The 15,395-nt window shown below is 58.2% G+C and overlaps 1 protein-coding gene across 1 annotated transcript in view; it reads left to right on the top strand.

Annotated features, from left to right (window-relative positions):
• The window catches only part of LIG1 (DNA ligase 1), a 30,230-nt gene extending 15,563 nt beyond the window's left edge, over window positions 1-14,667 (top strand). The window contains exons 14-29 of the mRNA XM_054588520.1: window positions 1,324-1,490; window positions 1,931-2,007; window positions 2,822-2,913; window positions 3,156-3,255; window positions 3,917-4,002; window positions 4,651-4,766; window positions 5,703-5,798; window positions 6,036-6,146; window positions 6,691-6,762; window positions 8,946-9,090; window positions 9,194-9,276; window positions 10,719-10,871; window positions 12,342-12,395; window positions 13,044-13,187; window positions 14,253-14,345; window positions 14,472-14,667. Coding sequence (XP_054444495.1) covers window positions 1,324-1,490; window positions 1,931-2,007; window positions 2,822-2,913; window positions 3,156-3,255; window positions 3,917-4,002; window positions 4,651-4,766; window positions 5,703-5,798; window positions 6,036-6,146; window positions 6,691-6,762; window positions 8,946-9,090; window positions 9,194-9,276; window positions 10,719-10,871; window positions 12,342-12,395; window positions 13,044-13,187; window positions 14,253-14,345; window positions 14,472-14,555 — 1,673 coding nt within the window. The 3' untranslated portion in view covers window positions 14,556-14,667. The remainder of the gene's footprint in view (window positions 1-1,323; window positions 1,491-1,930; window positions 2,008-2,821; window positions 2,914-3,155; window positions 3,256-3,916; window positions 4,003-4,650; window positions 4,767-5,702; window positions 5,799-6,035; window positions 6,147-6,690; window positions 6,763-8,945; window positions 9,091-9,193; window positions 9,277-10,718; window positions 10,872-12,341; window positions 12,396-13,043; window positions 13,188-14,252; window positions 14,346-14,471) is intronic.
• Window positions 14,668-15,395: the final 728 nt, after the last annotated feature.

Below are 15,395 nucleotides of genomic sequence, written 5' to 3'. Positions count from 1 at the left end.
GAGGAGAGGGCAGGAGTGAGGAGAGACGGGGCAACAGGGACCCGCTGGGCTCTGGGGGTCGGGGCATCTTGCTTGATGACTCAGTGGGTCATGGGACCACCACCAGGGCAGGACACTGGTGAGGGGCAGGCCCGTTCAGGGGAAGTGCATCGTTTCCACTGGGGCCTGTGGCTGGGCCACCAGCAAGTGGGGAACCACGTCTTTAGCACGTTAGCACTCACACTCCGGCGTCCCCTCGTGACCCTGAGCCCGGCCCAGCTGCAGGTTTGTTGAGACTGGGTCAGCATTTTGGAAATGCTGTCACTGTGGACAGTGCGCACCTCCACGTCCCAGGTAACTGAAGGTTCACACTTGTCGCTGCCCCTTCTGTGTGATTCCATGGACAGACGCAAGGCCCCACCACTTCGCCATCTCCTCACGTCCTCCGGCGCAGTAGCGGAGCAGCCAAAGACGGAAATGTGCGCTCTTTCATTGTGAATGACCTTCCCGCTCTTCCTTGTGTGTGTGAGTTAGGGCCTTATACTGAAATGACAGTGGCAGTAGGTTATGTCACCTCTGCGTTTCTTTTCAGAGTAGAAAAGAGTGACACCATGTACCCTAGGGCTAATGTGCTAAGACGGAGCACGACAGAGCTGGGTGGCCTCAGCCCCGCGTGCTGTGGGCAGGGGCACCAGCGCGGGCAGCTGCCTGCTCTCGGCCTCTTAGGTTGTGAGAAAAAGGAACGGCTGGTTCTGACGGCATCAGAACTGCGGGTCACAGCTGTTGTTATAACTTGAGTCTCCATTTTCCCAGCCCCCCACTCTTACAGCAAGGGGTGCCCGTGGGACCCAGGCTGGGCAATGAGTAAGGCCAGAACATGTCCAGCGTGTTTAAATGGGGGACTTCAAAAAGTTAGGAGTAACAGCAGCAATAAAAAAGCGAAGGCCTGTTGGTCACTGCCGGAGGGTGTTCATGACAGCTAGGGGGCAGGGGGAGGGTCCCCTGGCCACCCTCTTTGCCTGCGCTCGTGCCCTGGAGATCTCATCCTACCCCGTGGCTTTGACTCCCATCCACACACTGATACCAGGCATCTCTCCTGGTGTAGACGCGTTCGTCCAACCACTTACCTCACTCCTGTGAATGTCTGATAGGCCTCGCACCTGGTGTAATGGGAGACAGATGCTTAATGTGCCATTTCAACAAGTGGGTGGACCATTAGGGAGGCGGCAGTCAGGGGGCTTGCGACAGGCACATGGAGCTGGAGAATATGCATCCAGGCTGCCAGAGAAAGTTGACCTGCAACCACACGCCTTACCCTGCTCCCCACCCTCTGCCCCCACCCAGGCCGGCAGCTCGAGTCTGTCCGGGCTGAGGCAGCCGAGAAGGGCGATGTGGGGCTGGTGGCCGAGAACAGCCGCAGCACCCAGAGACTCATGCTGCCCCCGCCCGCCCTCACCGCCTCCGGGGTCTTCGCCAAGTTCCGAGACATCGCCCGCCTCACCGGCAGTGCTGTGAGTGGGGCGGGGGGCTCGCCCAGCACCCAGGCCCTCTGCTCTTGGCCTGCGGGGCCCAGGCTGCGCTGCGGCATGCGGGCTGCTGGTTAGACTGCTTGGGGCTGGATCGCTTCGGTTCTACGAGGGGCCAGAGCTGCCTTTCCTTCTTCCCACTCAAGACTGCGGGAACCTCCCCTTGACATCTGGCGTTCCATCTAGTGCCGACTGGGTGACAAGACTCTAGAATGATTTGCTGAGTAAAGTTAGGGAGGGAGGGAGGCAAGAAGGCGAGCAGGCCCGTTCTACTGAGCATGGGGCTGGGGGGTTGGGAAGTGGGGTGCAGTGAGCGGGGCCCGTGTTCCAAGGTGGCAGCTCCCCAGGCAGCTGGGTGGCTGGGAGGAGGTGTGGCCCCCTCTCTTCACCCCCAGGCCCTGACTGCTCTCCCCCCACCTCTTCAGTCCACAACAAAAAAGATGGACATCATCAAAGGCCTCTTCGTTGCCTGCCGCCACTCGGAAGCCCGGTTCATTGCCAGGTGAGTGTGTGGGCCTGTGAGGCGGGGCGGGGCGGGCAGCCGGAGCCCCCGCCAGTGCCTGGAGCCCCTCAGGTGAGAGCAGCACGGGCGAGGAGCGATGGGGACACAGGTCTCCTCCGCGGGCAGCCCCTCCCCTTGGTAGTCCTGCCCGGGGAAGGGTCCTGCGCTCCTGGGTAAAGGGGGCTGTGCGTGATGAGTGGCGTCTGCTTTGGCCTCCGCCTGCAGTGCAGCGTGGGTGCCAGGGGGTTGCCATGACGGTGAAAGCACCGCCGTCGACCTCCTGGAGCGTGGCTTGGGCGCCCTGCCCCGGGCCGCGTGCTTCAGCCCAGCAGCGCCTCCCCGCAGCTCTGCGAGGCTGGCCCTGCTGTCCCCACCCAGTTGACAGAGGGGGAGAGGGAGGCACAGGGAGGTCAAGACTCGCGCTCGAGGTCACTGGCCCAGAGCACACAAGTGCCCGTGGCAGGTCCTTGACCATCACACTCGGGCAGCACTGGGGCAGGCTGTGCTTGGCTCCGGGCCGGCGCTGCCCTGCCGCCCCTCCTCAAGCCTCACCACTTTCCCAGGTGAGGTGAGAGGCAAAGGCGCCTGTGAGGCACGTCATTCTGTCCCCTGGAAATGCCAGTCGTGACTGTAGCCGGCTGGCCTTAGTTTCCTTATCTGTTAAGTTTGGGCCCCTTCTGGCCCTGAGGGCTGTTTGAGGAGAGGTCTCTAATGGGGGCTGAGGTGGGAGCTGAGGCGTGGGAGCCGTGGGAGCCGGGGTAGGTGGAGCAAGGCGGAGAGGGCAAGACGCACAAGCGCGCGCTCTCTCCCCCAGAGCCCTGAGTGGACAGCTGCGCCTCGGGCTGGCGGAGCAGTCGGTGCTGGCCGCCCTCGCCCAGGCTGTGAGCCTCACGCCCCCAGGCCAAGGTGAGCCCCCTAGGGTCCCCGGGCCCACCCCTCGAGGTAACTCGGGCTCCCCTTCTCCTCCGTGAAGTCCACACACCCCTTCCCTGGGCGGTTCTGCCTCCTGCTGCCGCTCCAGGTGCCTTCCCGGAGGCAAGTGTCCCCGGCAGCAAGTTTACCTGCCTCGCCTACAGCACCACCCACTGTGGACCTTCGGGGGCTGAGGGGGTCGGGCCACCCAAAGCCTCTCCTGCTCCTTGTCTTAGAATTCCCCCCGGCTGTGGTGGATGCTGGGAAGGGCAAGACAGCAGAGGCCAGAAAGACGTGGCTGGAGGAGCAAGGCATGATTCTGAAGCAGACGTTCTGGTGAGATCCAGCGGCTGTGGCAGTGTGGGGGTCCGGGGGAGCCAGAGGGGCCACGGGTGATGTGGGGGCAGTGTGCGGGACATGGGGTCACAGGTGACGTAGGAGGGGCCAGTAGCTGGCAAGCATTAGTGACCGTCCTGGGGCTGGCGATGGAGCACAAGGTGGCGACCTAGACAAGACTGGTGCTGGGCACAAGGATGGTGACGAAGATCAGGACGGTGGCAGACAGGAAAGGGTCAGCGGGCTCAGGTCTGCCCGCTCGTGGGGATCACAGACTTGCGCCCAGGCCCCCTGGACCAGTTAAACCACCACCTTGGGGAGGTGGAGCCTGGCCTGGGAGAAATATTTTTTTTTATATCCCTGACTGCGTCTAATGTGCAGTGTAGGTGGACAGTTGCTAGTCTCCAGAAGACAGATGTGGGGGGTGACTGCAGCTCAGGCCGGGGGGGTCGAGTCAGACTGATGTGTAGTGACACAGAGGGAGGACCGGGACAGAGACAGCAGAGGCAGTGACAGGAGTCAGGGACAGGTGGGAGCTGACCCAGGGACAAGGTGACAGGCAGGCAGAGGTGGATCTTGCAGCCAGCGAGCGGTTTCCGGGCTGCCCGGCCTGTGAGCTCCGGAAAGACGCCTCCTTGCTCTCCCCACTCCCCGACCCCAGCGAGGTGCCCGACCTGGACCGGATCGTCCCTGTGCTGCTGGAGCACGGCCTGGAGCGGCTCCCGGAGCACTGCAGGCTGAGTCCAGGTACCGGCCGCCCCGGGCCCCGCAAAGGGCTGGTGACAGCCCCACCCTGCACACAGCTGGCTCCGCGGCCATGGGAGCTGGGGCTGGCCCTCCTCCAGGGCCCCCTCCCTCCGCCTGGCCTTGGCTTCTGCCCTCCGGGACAGCTGTGGGGCGTCCCCTCCTAGACACCCCGCTCAGGACCTGCTGAATCTTCTTTGTCCACCAAAGTGGAGTCCTGTTCCCTGGTGCCGGCGCCCCCCCCACTCCCCGCGGGCCCCCTCCCCCGCGCCAGAGCTCCCGCTCTGTACTAGATGGAGCCTAGACGCGGCTGCCCCACGGGCAGTGTCTCAGGCCACACGAGTGTCTCTCACACACGTGCCCAGGGAGGCAGGCGGCCAGGGAGGGCCCTTGGCTGTGCTCCAGGGATCCCACAGGGATCTGGGCTGCTTCTGTCTTGTCACTTTGTCATCCCAGGGCTGTCACCCTAATGTATATGATTACAGATGGCTCTTATCTCTGTTCTAGATTTCGAGCTGAGGGAAAGCGAGAGGGGGCAGCCACATCCCTTGTGAGGGTGTGGCCCAGACCCTACACACAGTGCTTGTGCGTGCAGTTAGCAGTCTGCACAGTCGGTGGTTCAGTAACTCTCCCTGTCCCTTCCCCTCCCAGGGGTCCCCCTGAAACCAATGTTGGCCCACCCCACCCGGGGTGTCAGCGAGGTCCTGAAACGCTTTGAGGAGGCCGCCTTCACCTGCGAGTACAAATACGACGGGCAGAGGGCACAGGTACGGGGGCGCCGCATCCCTTCAGCAGAAAGGACAGGGCCAGAGCAGCAGGTGTGGGTACAGTCGCCCCAGCTCAGCCTCGGCCTCTGCGGACTGCCCTTCTGCCCGGCCTGTCTCTCGGGGCTTAGTTCCCGCCTCTGGGTGAGGGCCGCGATAATGACCGCCTCCCTGGCTTATCTGAAAAGCAATTTTATCTGGTCAGGTCGTCAAAATTCCTGAGCCCCAGCAGTGGGAGCTCAAGAAGCGTCAGCCGCGCTCAGGCCCTGGTGGGTGTGTTCATTGTAACAGGCGCCCGCGTCACTCTTGGTGCAGACACCCAAGTGTGGGCCCTGTGACCCAGCCCCTGAGACGTCCTGTCGGGTCTGTGGGATCCCTGTGTGGCTCTGCTGCTCTTTTCATTGCCTGGGCATGCGTGTCACGGATACCATGTCACAGATACCGTGTCACAGCTGGATCCTCAAAGTACAGTGCTGAGGAAAAACATCAGAAACAAATCATTTACAATAGTGACGGTGATTTCAAGTATATTTGCATGTTTTAAGTCACATATATGTAATATCCCACACAGCTATTTCTTGTGATAACACACATGTAAGATGGCATAGATGTAGCACTGCACTGTGACCAGCCTGCACTAAAATAAATAACAGTAAAATCCAGGATGATATTTGCAGCATAATAACATCTAGACAAATCGACATGTACATCCACAGCGAGACCCTTGTGCTGACGGGGGAGAGGAGGGGTTGGGGTGACAAGGAAAGAGACGGAGGGGTGGGAGATGCTGTTCAAAAGGAGGTGATTTGCTCAGGTCTCTGACGCAGATTGTCCTCCAGGGCTCCCGGGACCTCTGCCGGTGGGAGTGGGGTCAGAAGAGAAAGGAGGGGCTTCCTAGAGTGGACTGGGCTCTGACTTATCCCCCTCCCACTGTCAAAGATCCATTTTCTAGAAGGCGGGGAGGTGAAGATCTTCAGTAGGAATCAGGAAGACAACACCGGGAAGTACCCTGACGTCATCAGCCGCATCCCCAAGGTGGGTGTCTGCCAGCCGCCTCCCCTCCGCCAGGGGCTGCGGTTACCCGTCTGGGCCGGCCCGCTGCCGCGGACGTTACTGGGTCTGTGTCGCAGGTGTCTCTTTGTATTTGGTACCAAGTTGTCCGTGGACCTTGAGAGCTGCAGCCCAAAAAGGACATTTGTTTCCCTGTGTCAGTCTGTGGCCTCGGGGTCCCCCGCCTCTCACCAGCTCTGGGTTTCCCCCTTCCGCTTTCAGATAAAACTCCCGTCAGTCACATCTTTCATTCTGGACGCGGAAGCGGTGGCTTGGGACCGGGAAAAGAAGCAGATCCAGCCGTTCCAAGTGCTCACCACCCGCAAACGCAAGGTAGCTTCAGCCCCTCTTCACTGCCTGCCATGGTCCCTCATTCCCTCACCCTCCTCCCAGTCCCGCCCAACCCCCAGAGGGTCAGAGTGTCGGGGTGCCGTTTTCTCAGCCTTTTGCAAGATGGCTGCCGCAGCTCCAGCCATTGCGTTCTTATCCCAGCGTACCAAGTAGATGGGATAGAATCTATTTTCCTACAACTCTGTTTTTTATTATGAGAGACAGTCTGTTCCAGGAGGCCCTACAACCCGCACCCCAGCAAACTTCTTTATTCTCATGGGCCAGAATTGTGTCCTGTCACCTCCGTTAGCTGCAAGGGAGGCTGAGCGAGCAAATACCCGGCAAAGGGGAATGAGACTGGGCTCAGCTGAGAGCCATCACAATTCAGAATCTGGGCATTGCCACCCTCACAGGTGTGCATGCCATTAGGTGGGGTGCAGGGGAGAGTGGTAGGTGACGAGTGTCTGCCCCAGGCCCGATGGGAGGGGACCCAACCAGGCCCCGGCTCACCTTTCCCACCCCTGCTCTCTCATCTGCCCCGACGCAGGAGGTGGACGCAGCGGAGATCCAGGTGCAGGTGTGTTTGTACGCCTTCGATCTCATCTATCTCAATGGAGAGGTGAGTTCTGGCCTCGCTTCCTGGCACAGCGAGGGGTAAGCTCGGGAGCCAGTGGTCTGAGTTTCATTTCTCAGTGCCACGCCACTGACTCGGGCCTGGCACCTGCTCTCATATCGCAGCTCTCTCCTCCCAGCTGTGCGCCGCAGACGACTGACTCCACCTTTCTGTCTCGGTTTCCTCATCCATCACGCAGAGCTACCAGTAGCGCCCGCTGTGTCTGTCTCAGGCAGGTTAGGGGTGGCACACGGGCATGGAGCGCAGCGGCTGGCACGTGGGAGCCTTTGATAAAACTTGCTGCCCTCACCCTCTTCATCCCACGTCATCTTTGACGACCTGTAGCTGAACAGCGGCAGCTCGGCCTTCCCACTTACCTGTGAGGTGGAGCGTCTTCAGACTTCTGGGCCGTGGGCGTTGGTTTTGTGACTTGCCCACTTGTGACTTGTGACTCTGCTGAGTTCTTACCCTTGCCTTTTTGTGTGAAAAGCTGCTTTCCTTAGGGCCCACATCGTGGTCCTGCTGCTGAGATGCATCCAGCGCCCAACCACCCTACTTGTGACACAAAAGAACAGTAGCATTTAACCTCACAGAACAGCTGTAGGAGGACCAACGGGATTCTGCTTTTGTTTCCCCAGATCTTTGGGGGGAAACATCAAATGTTAGCCGCTCTGTGTTTTTCCCTCCATGTTTTGATTGTCCCTACTCTGCTGGGCCCCTCATGTCAGTAGCATTCCAAATATCCTTTCTTATTTGGTGCTTGCCTTTTAACTTGGTTGATAGTCTTTTTTTGCTGTATAGCACTTGTTTTTAACTATTATTCTATATGTTGTCAAACATATTTTTCCCCCTTAATGCATCCTTATCCCTGGGATTAAAAAGGAAAAAAAAAATCATCCTTTTCCTAGGATTCTCTTTTCACTTAGGCTCTGGCCAGTGTGGCTTGGTTTGTTGGAGTGTTGTTCCGTAAACTGAAAGGTTGCGGGTTCGATCCCCAGGTGGGGAACTACCTAAGTTGCAGGTGCAGTCCCCAGTCAGGGCTGGCAACCGATCAATGTTTCTATCTGGCAGTGATGTTTCTCTCTCGAGTCTCTCTCCCCAGCTTCTCTCTCTAAAAGCAATGAAAAAATGTCCTTGGATGAGGGTTAAAAAATTATTTTCACTTAGCTTTTCCCCTAGTATCTTCACAGTATCTTAATGTTTTGCTTTGGAATCTATGTTCTGGCTGGAGTTTGCATGTGTGTTGGGCAGGAAGTGGGTGATCTGGCTTTCTTTTTAGCAGAGGACAAGTCAGTTTTCTCAGTCATTTATTGACTGAATTCATGTCTCCCGCTGCTTGAGTCACGTTTCGGGGACCCTGGCCCAGCCCTCTCTGTACTCGGTGCGCTCGGCCCCTCTCCTGGCACAGCGGGCTGGTCTTTTAGTTCCCAACTTGTACTGATACTAAACTATTCTCACTGCTTGCCCTCCAGATGCACATCGAAGCTTTGTCCATCAACAGTGTTTTTCTGTTGTAAAATCATCCCAGGGAACATTTTGTACAGAAAGCTGTGTGCAGACCCCGGAATCAGGCCACTTAGGCTTTGTGTTCCAACCACACACTTCCCAGCTGGTGGCTTGGGGCAAACGACTTAGCCTCACCGCTCGCCTATAAAGTGGTGTAACACCTGAGAGCAGGTCTGGAAGGCGAGCTGAGCTGTTCGGCTCCTTTCCATCCTGCACAGGGAGAGCTGAGCAGCTGTGACAGACGGAGCAGCTCACAGAGCTGGGGGTAGAGTGAAATTTGGTTGTTCATAGGAAAAGGTTGCTGACCTGTGCATTCACAGAGAAAATACCCTCTCGGAAGCCTGTCCGTGTTGTAACCTATGATCATGGGCTTCTCCGTGCCTTGATTCAACTGGTGGTAAAAAAGGAACCATAGTCTCGGTTATAAGAGAACTATTCAAGCTCTAGCAGGGCCGTGGCTCCCCTTCTTGTGCTCCTGACTCCTGAGCTCTAAGTGGCCTCCCGCCCCCTTGCCACTGGCCAGCCTGGTCCTTCCGCACTCAGAGCCCTCACGTGGGTGTGGTTCTTCCCTCTCGAGGCCTTCATTCGCTGCCTGTGACTTGTGATCCCTGCGCTTCCTGTTTCAGGGCCTCTTCTCTTCCCTTCCGCAATGACGTCCCTTCCTCTCTCTCCTGCCCCCTCAGTCTCTGGTACGCGAGCCCCTCTCCAGGCGCCGGCAGCTGCTCCGGGAGAACTTTGTGGAGACAGAGGGTGAGTTTGTCTTCGCCACCTCGTTGGACACCAAGGACACAGAGCAGATCGCCGAGTTCTTGGAGCAGTCGGTGAAAGGTAAGGGGCCCCGCCCTGGACGGTTCGCTGGAGCCTGCCGGCTCCTGCTGCGGCCGCAGTGAGCCCCCGCGTCACACGGGCCGCGCTTCTGTGTCTCCTTCAGACTCCTGCGAGGGGCTGATGGTGAAAACCCTGGACGTCCATGCCACCTACGAGATTGCCAAGAGGTCGCACAACTGGCTCAAGGTGACTCTGTCTCCCGCCAGCCTTCCCTCTGTGCCCTGACCCTAGAAGTCTTTCCTGAGCTGGCTGTCATCTCCAAGTCCCCACACTTCACCGTTTCAGCTCAGGAGCCTTTTATTTACTTATTTTTTGATGGGATTTTTAAAAAAATCCTCAAAGATATGCTTATTGATTTTAGAGAGAGGGAGGAAAAAAGAGAGATAAACAGTGTGAGAGAGACATCTATCGGTTGCTTCCTGTACGTGCCCTGACCGGGGACAGAACCCGCAGCCTTCTGGTGCACGGGATGATGCTCCAACCAGTTGAGCCACCCGGCCAGGTCTTGAACCCTCTGCCTCCACTGCAACCAGCCTCAGGTCTTCTCTCCTATAAGTCCGTGTTAATGACTGCCTTGGGGACTGGTTGGGAACGCCCCAGCCAAGTGCCCTGCAGGCCGCAATGGGAAAGCCAGGTGAGGCTGCTCGTGCCCTGAGCCTGCCTTCCGTGTTGGGCAAGGAGCTCAGCCAGGACACGAGGGAGGTAAGTCAGGTGGTAGTGAGCGCTGGGAGGACAGGAGTGAACTGAGGGACAGCGAGGGCAATTGGAAAAAGCCTCTCCGGAGGTGACATTTGGTTCAAGACACAGACGACAGGAAAGGTTGGCCACGTGAAGGTCGGGGCAGACACCTAGGCAGGCTGAGCAACGGGGGTTGGGGGGCAGCAGGTCCCCACCGTGCGCTGTGTGGTGGGCCTTAGTGACATAAAACTGGACCTTCCCCTGAGGGTTTCGGGAGGCCAGCAGAGGTTTCAGCAGGATGGCACACGGTCTGGCTGTCGTTTTGCACAGGTCCCCTGGCTGCCCTGTGGATGGTGGTGGGTGCCGGGCAGAAGGGGGGCCTGTGGGCAGGAGGCTGTTGTCTGGTAACAGCTGATAGAGAGGGACCGCGGAGGGGCGGGGCCCGAGCAGGAGGGGAGTGGGGGGACGGCCTGCGTGGCCAGCCTGCAGGCTGGGTGTCTCTGCGTTTGTGAGCCGTCTGTGGTCCACCCCTCGCCAGCCTCTAAGCAGCTAGGAGGGCACGAGCCTTTCCTGCCTTAGGCAGCAGAGACGGCGCGTCCCCGAGGCTGAGCTCCTGCCTGGCACACTGTTGGCACTTACTTGTGTTTCTGGAACAAATGGATGCATGTCCTCTGTGTGAAGGAGCAAGCGGAACGTGTCTCTGTACTGAGGGAAAGGGGGAATCCAGGGTGGCTCCCAGTCTCCCTGTCCCCTCCGTTGTACCTGCTCTTCCCATGGCAGTCACCGCTTTCCCACCCGCGCTCTCAGCCTAGAAGCCCATTCCATGTCCCTTCTTACGGCGGCCATCCTTGGTCTTCTTTATGGGAATTCTCCTTAGATGCACCCCAGCCTCTCCTCAGCCCCCCGATTATACAACATTCCCCCTCATCTTCTGCCTCCCCCCCTCCCAGCTGAAGAAGGACTACCTGAACGGAGTGGGCGACACCCTGGATCTCGTGGTGATCGGCGCCTACCTGGGCCGCGGGAAGCGGGCCGGCCGCTACGGGGGCTTCCTGCTGGCCTGCTACGACGAGGAGAGCGAGGAGTTCCAGGCCATATGCAAGGTGCTGGGAGCTGGGCTCGGCACGGGGGTCGGGGGGCCGATCCACTCACCCTGGGGAGGGCCTGGGTCAGGGGGCTCCCACGTCCTCCCTGTGATGGATCCTTTTCTTTCCTAGTTCCTATTTATTTTTTCTGATCCTATAAAGTAACTCTTGCTTCATGTAGAAAAGTGGGCCAATATAGAAAGATGGGAGGAAGCTGTGTCTGTTAGGAATTGAGTTCAGATAATGGTGGCTTAAGTGAGAGATGGGTTTTTTCCTCATATAGTGAGAAGTCTAGAAGGGGGCAGGCAGCTCTTTGGTGTCATTAGGGACTGAGGCTTCTTCTCTTCCCACAGTGGTTTGTGTCAGGTGCTTCAGGCCTCTTCTGCACAATGGGGCTGCAGGAGCTCCAGCTGCCGCGGCCATTCGTGCTCGGCCCCTAGGCAGAAGGAGAATGGGCCGCCTGAGTCAGCCTTAGCCAGTGAGCAACTTCTGCTTAAGTTGCATTGGTCAGAACCTTGCTCTATGGCCCAGCCCTTCTGCAAGGGAGCCTGGGAAGTGTAGGGGATTTCTATTTCGTTGAAAGCTGCACACATTGTTGATCTAACAAGTTAGGGACTTCGGCACAGAAACAGAATATCACCTACAATTCCATTGCCAGAGGCAACCACTAGTCACATTTAAGGGAATGTTTTGTTTCTACAAAATTGTGTTCCTTCTATATGAGTAATTCTGTTTCCAGCTTTTTGCCCTGTAAGTACTGTGTTTTCAGTGCTGTCAGATGCATTTGAGTTGTATACTGATGAGAAATGTTAGAGAGTTTCACATGCCGTTCGGGGCTTTTATGAAGGTGACGCCACGTGCTCCCATGAGAGTTCTCAAGTAGCTGGGCCCCCGTGTGCCAGCCCTTCCCTGCGGCTGGGTGGTCGTTGTTGCAGCTTTGTTCTTACGAATAAGTCAGCACGGTGTGTGCGTTCACTCATAGTCTGTGATGTTACAATTCACAAATATCTGTGGCCGCCCGTCTGTCACCATTTTATGTTATTTGCCTAGAATAGTTTTCTGCAAAGCCATTGCCCAGACAAACGGTGAGCAAATTTCAGGGCTCTCAATACAAAAGTTGTCTACCTTGCTATTTTGCCAACATTAGGGACTATTTTTTAGCCTTCCACATCGGTGGGTGAAAGGAAGCTCTTGGTCGTGTTAGGGTTGGACATGACACCGGTTACGGGGCAGGTGGGATGTCAGGAGACCCAAGAGCGACTTCCAGGGCCAGGGAGACAGGGCAGAAGGAGCAGGGACCGTGGCCGGGACAGGGGTTGTGGGGGGCTGGCTGGGCGCGCGGCACCCCAGCCTGTCCTCAGTGGTTTCTGTGCATCTGGTGAGGCTGGCGCGGGGTGGGGGCCACCGGTGTGGGCTCCTAGTCCCCAGGGGCAGGAGCAGGGGGAGGGAGGCCGCACCGAGCCTCTGACCCGCCCCTCGTCCCCGCAGCTCGGCACTGGCTTCAGCGACGAGGAGCTGGAGGAGCACCACCGGAGCCTCCAGGTGAGCAGCGCGGGCGCCTGCCCCCACAGCGCACTCCCCGTGTGTGCGGGGCTGCCAGCCTCCATTGTTTCGGGGCTCAGGGCGCAGCCCGGGCAGCGGGCAGTGGACCCGGCTTTGGAGCCCAGCATGTCCTGGTTCAAGCCCCAGCTGTGCCGGCCACTAGCCAGTGACACCAGTTGGGAAGCCTTGCCTCCCCGAACTCAGTGCTTCAGCCCCGGGGGGCAGAGGGGCGCGCTTGTGCGGGGTTCCCTGAGTCAACCTGTGGGGTGCTAGCTGAGTTCCTTCTAAGTGGGAGTGTTTGTGGTCACAGGTATTTTGGGTATGACTGTCTCTGTGTATTGGTGTCTCTGGTTCTGTTTCTGTTCATTCTCTGGTTCTCTCTCTCTCTGCCTCTGTGCCTCTCTCCCTCTCTGGGTCTTTGTCGCTCTCTGTGCCTCTGTAAGTCTTCAGTTTCTTGTCTCAGCCCCCAGGGTCTCTGTCTTTTATTTCTCCCCTCCCATTTCTCGCCACCCTCCATCCCTGGCTTTCGTACTTTGAGTGTCTGTGTCTCTGTCTTCCCCCCCTTGACTTCACTTCCCAACCCCCCAACCCTTGGCCTTGACTCTGAGACCTGAGACCCTCTGTTCCACCTCCTGCCGCTCGCTGCAGGCCCTGGTGCTGCCCGCCCCGCGCTCCTACGTCCGGGCAGACGGTGCTGTGGCCCCCGACCACTGGCTGGAGCCCAGCATCGTATGGGAGGTCAAGTGCGCCGATCTCTCCCTCTCCCCCATCTACCCTGCTGCCCGGGGCCTGGTAAGTGGCTGGGGTGGGGCAGACCCTCCAAAGGGATTCCGATGGGAAAGGGGAGGGGGCCCTTCCCGGGTGGTGACTGGGAAACTCGAGCTTGGGTTTTATTTGGGTGTCAGATAATGGGGTCAAAAGTCTTGGGGTTTTTTTGGTTTGTTTTTTAAAGAAATGCCCCAGGAGTAGAAAGAAAACAGTGAAGTGGCTCCATTTCCTATCATCATCCCCCACTCAGCTCTTAAGTAATTTTTGAAAATAGTTCTTTTAAGTAAAACTTTACGGCACATCCTGCTACCAAGTCTTAAATTCCCTGTCTCACTAGCGGTGCAGTTCTCAGCGCCCGCGGCAGGGCCAGGCGCCCGGGAAAGTGCTGCCCGCTGCCCGGCCCAGGGGCAGCCCCGTTCTCTCCTTCAGAAGAACTGGAGCTCTCACATTTATACATGTGCTCCCTTTAAGCTTTCTTCTGATCCTTCAAAATCTAGCAGATGCTTTTCTGGTTGGAAGCGGACTTCCATTTAGAGGGGGAACTCGTGTTTTGGATCAAATTTCTTTCTTGAATCTTCTCACGAAGTCAGGGTCCCCAGCTAACAAGAGATGGGAGCAGCCTGTGCAGCAGGCGCTGCGCCAGTAAGACGGCACCTGCGCACACGCACTGACTCCCCATGGAACCGCTGAACCGCCCGTTTTACAGATGGGGACAGAGCGCCCCGGGAGCTTAGGCTCCTGGCCCTGGGTCTCGCGCTCCTGGGAGCTGAGAGCTGAGCTTTGACCCCACAGCCTGGTTCTAGGATCCACACCGTGACCCTGCCATTGTGCCTCTCGGCCCTAATAATAATAGCTGCACAAATAACAGCGGCTCAGCTGCTGCCTCTTAAGCACTTCTCCTGTGCCAAGTACAGTCCCGAGGTCTTTATTCCCTCATTTAACCCTTACAGCGGCATTGCTTAGCCCCGTGGTAGGGATCAGGAAACGGAGGCCAGAGGCGCAGGAGCGGGAGGAGACTTTGACAGGGAGTCGTTAGTGAGGACCGAGGGCTGGACCCTGGAGGTTCCCACCGCCCCCCTGCCTCCCCAGGTGGACAGTGAGAAGGGGATCTCCCTTCGCTTCCCTCGGTTTATTCGCATTCGTGAGGACAAGAAGCCGGAGGCGGCCACCACCGGTGCCCAGGTGAGGCCCCGGGGAGGGGGCGGGCCTGCCTGGCCGCTGGCTTCCCAGAGATGTGGACACTGGCCTGGAATGGCGGGCAGGTGGGAGCCCATGGCTCTGACCCCCGGCCTGTGCCTCTCTCCTCAGGTGGCCTCTCTGTACAGGAAGCAAAGTCAGATCCAGAACCAGCAGGGCGCAGACGCGGACTCCGACCTGGAGGGCTTCTACTAGACCCTGTCCCGCTGGGCCCGGGCGGGCGCCTGGGGCGTGGCCTCCGCTGAGCAGGCCTGGCGTGCAGGCAGAGTGTGTGCAGTGTGTGCAGTGTGTGTGCGGGCTGGTTTAAGCTGGGGGTTTAGTCATTTTTTTGTCAATAAATAATTATTAAACACGTGCTCTGCGTCGAGGTCCGTGCCGGGCTCGGGTGCGCTCTCAGCTCACAGTGGGCTGCCGTGTGACAGCGCCGGGGACCGGCCGACTGAGCCAGCGCCTCCAACACAACTTGCTGCAGTGCAGAAATACCTTATATCCGCGCTGCGCGGTATGACAGCCACCGGCCACTGGCAGCTGGTGAGCCCTTGACATGTGGCCGGAGCAACCGAAACTCATACTCTAATTTTTAATTAAATTCACAGCCCCATGTAGCTGTGTGTGTTTTATCCATCCTACTCTCCCCAGCATGCTCGCTGCTGGGCATTTCTCCTGCTATTTTTCCTGATCCAGAGGCAACCAGCCCTTCCCTTCTTCCTGCCTCAGACATGTATGTAATGGTCACGCTCATGAGGAACAAGCCAGGAGAGTCAGAGAAAGTAGCGCTGACCACCCTTAGCCAGGGAACTAAGGTCGGCTGCCGCCTAACCGGGCTTCTGGTCATGGGGGAGGTGATTACACCATGTTAAAATGGACTTTCTGCCCCGGCTGGTGTGGGTCTGGATTGAGTGTCTGCCTGCAAACCAAAGGGTCACCGGTGTGACTCCCAGTCAGGGCACACGCCTGGGTTGTGGGCCAGGTCCCCAGTAGGGGGCGTGCGAGAGGCAACTGCACATTGATGTTTCCCTCTTCTCCCTCCCTCCC

Source organism: Pteronotus mesoamericanus, unplaced genomic scaffold (assembly GCF_021234165.1).
Source record: "Pteronotus mesoamericanus isolate MK-2021 breed Mesoamerican mustached bat unplaced genomic scaffold, CSHL_Meso_final scaffold_137, whole genome shotgun sequence".
Classification (NCBI taxonomy): domain Eukaryota; kingdom Metazoa; phylum Chordata; class Mammalia; order Chiroptera; family Mormoopidae; genus Pteronotus; species Pteronotus mesoamericanus.
Note: the sequence above shows the minus strand (reverse complement) of the source record. Positions and strands in the feature narration are given on the sequence as shown.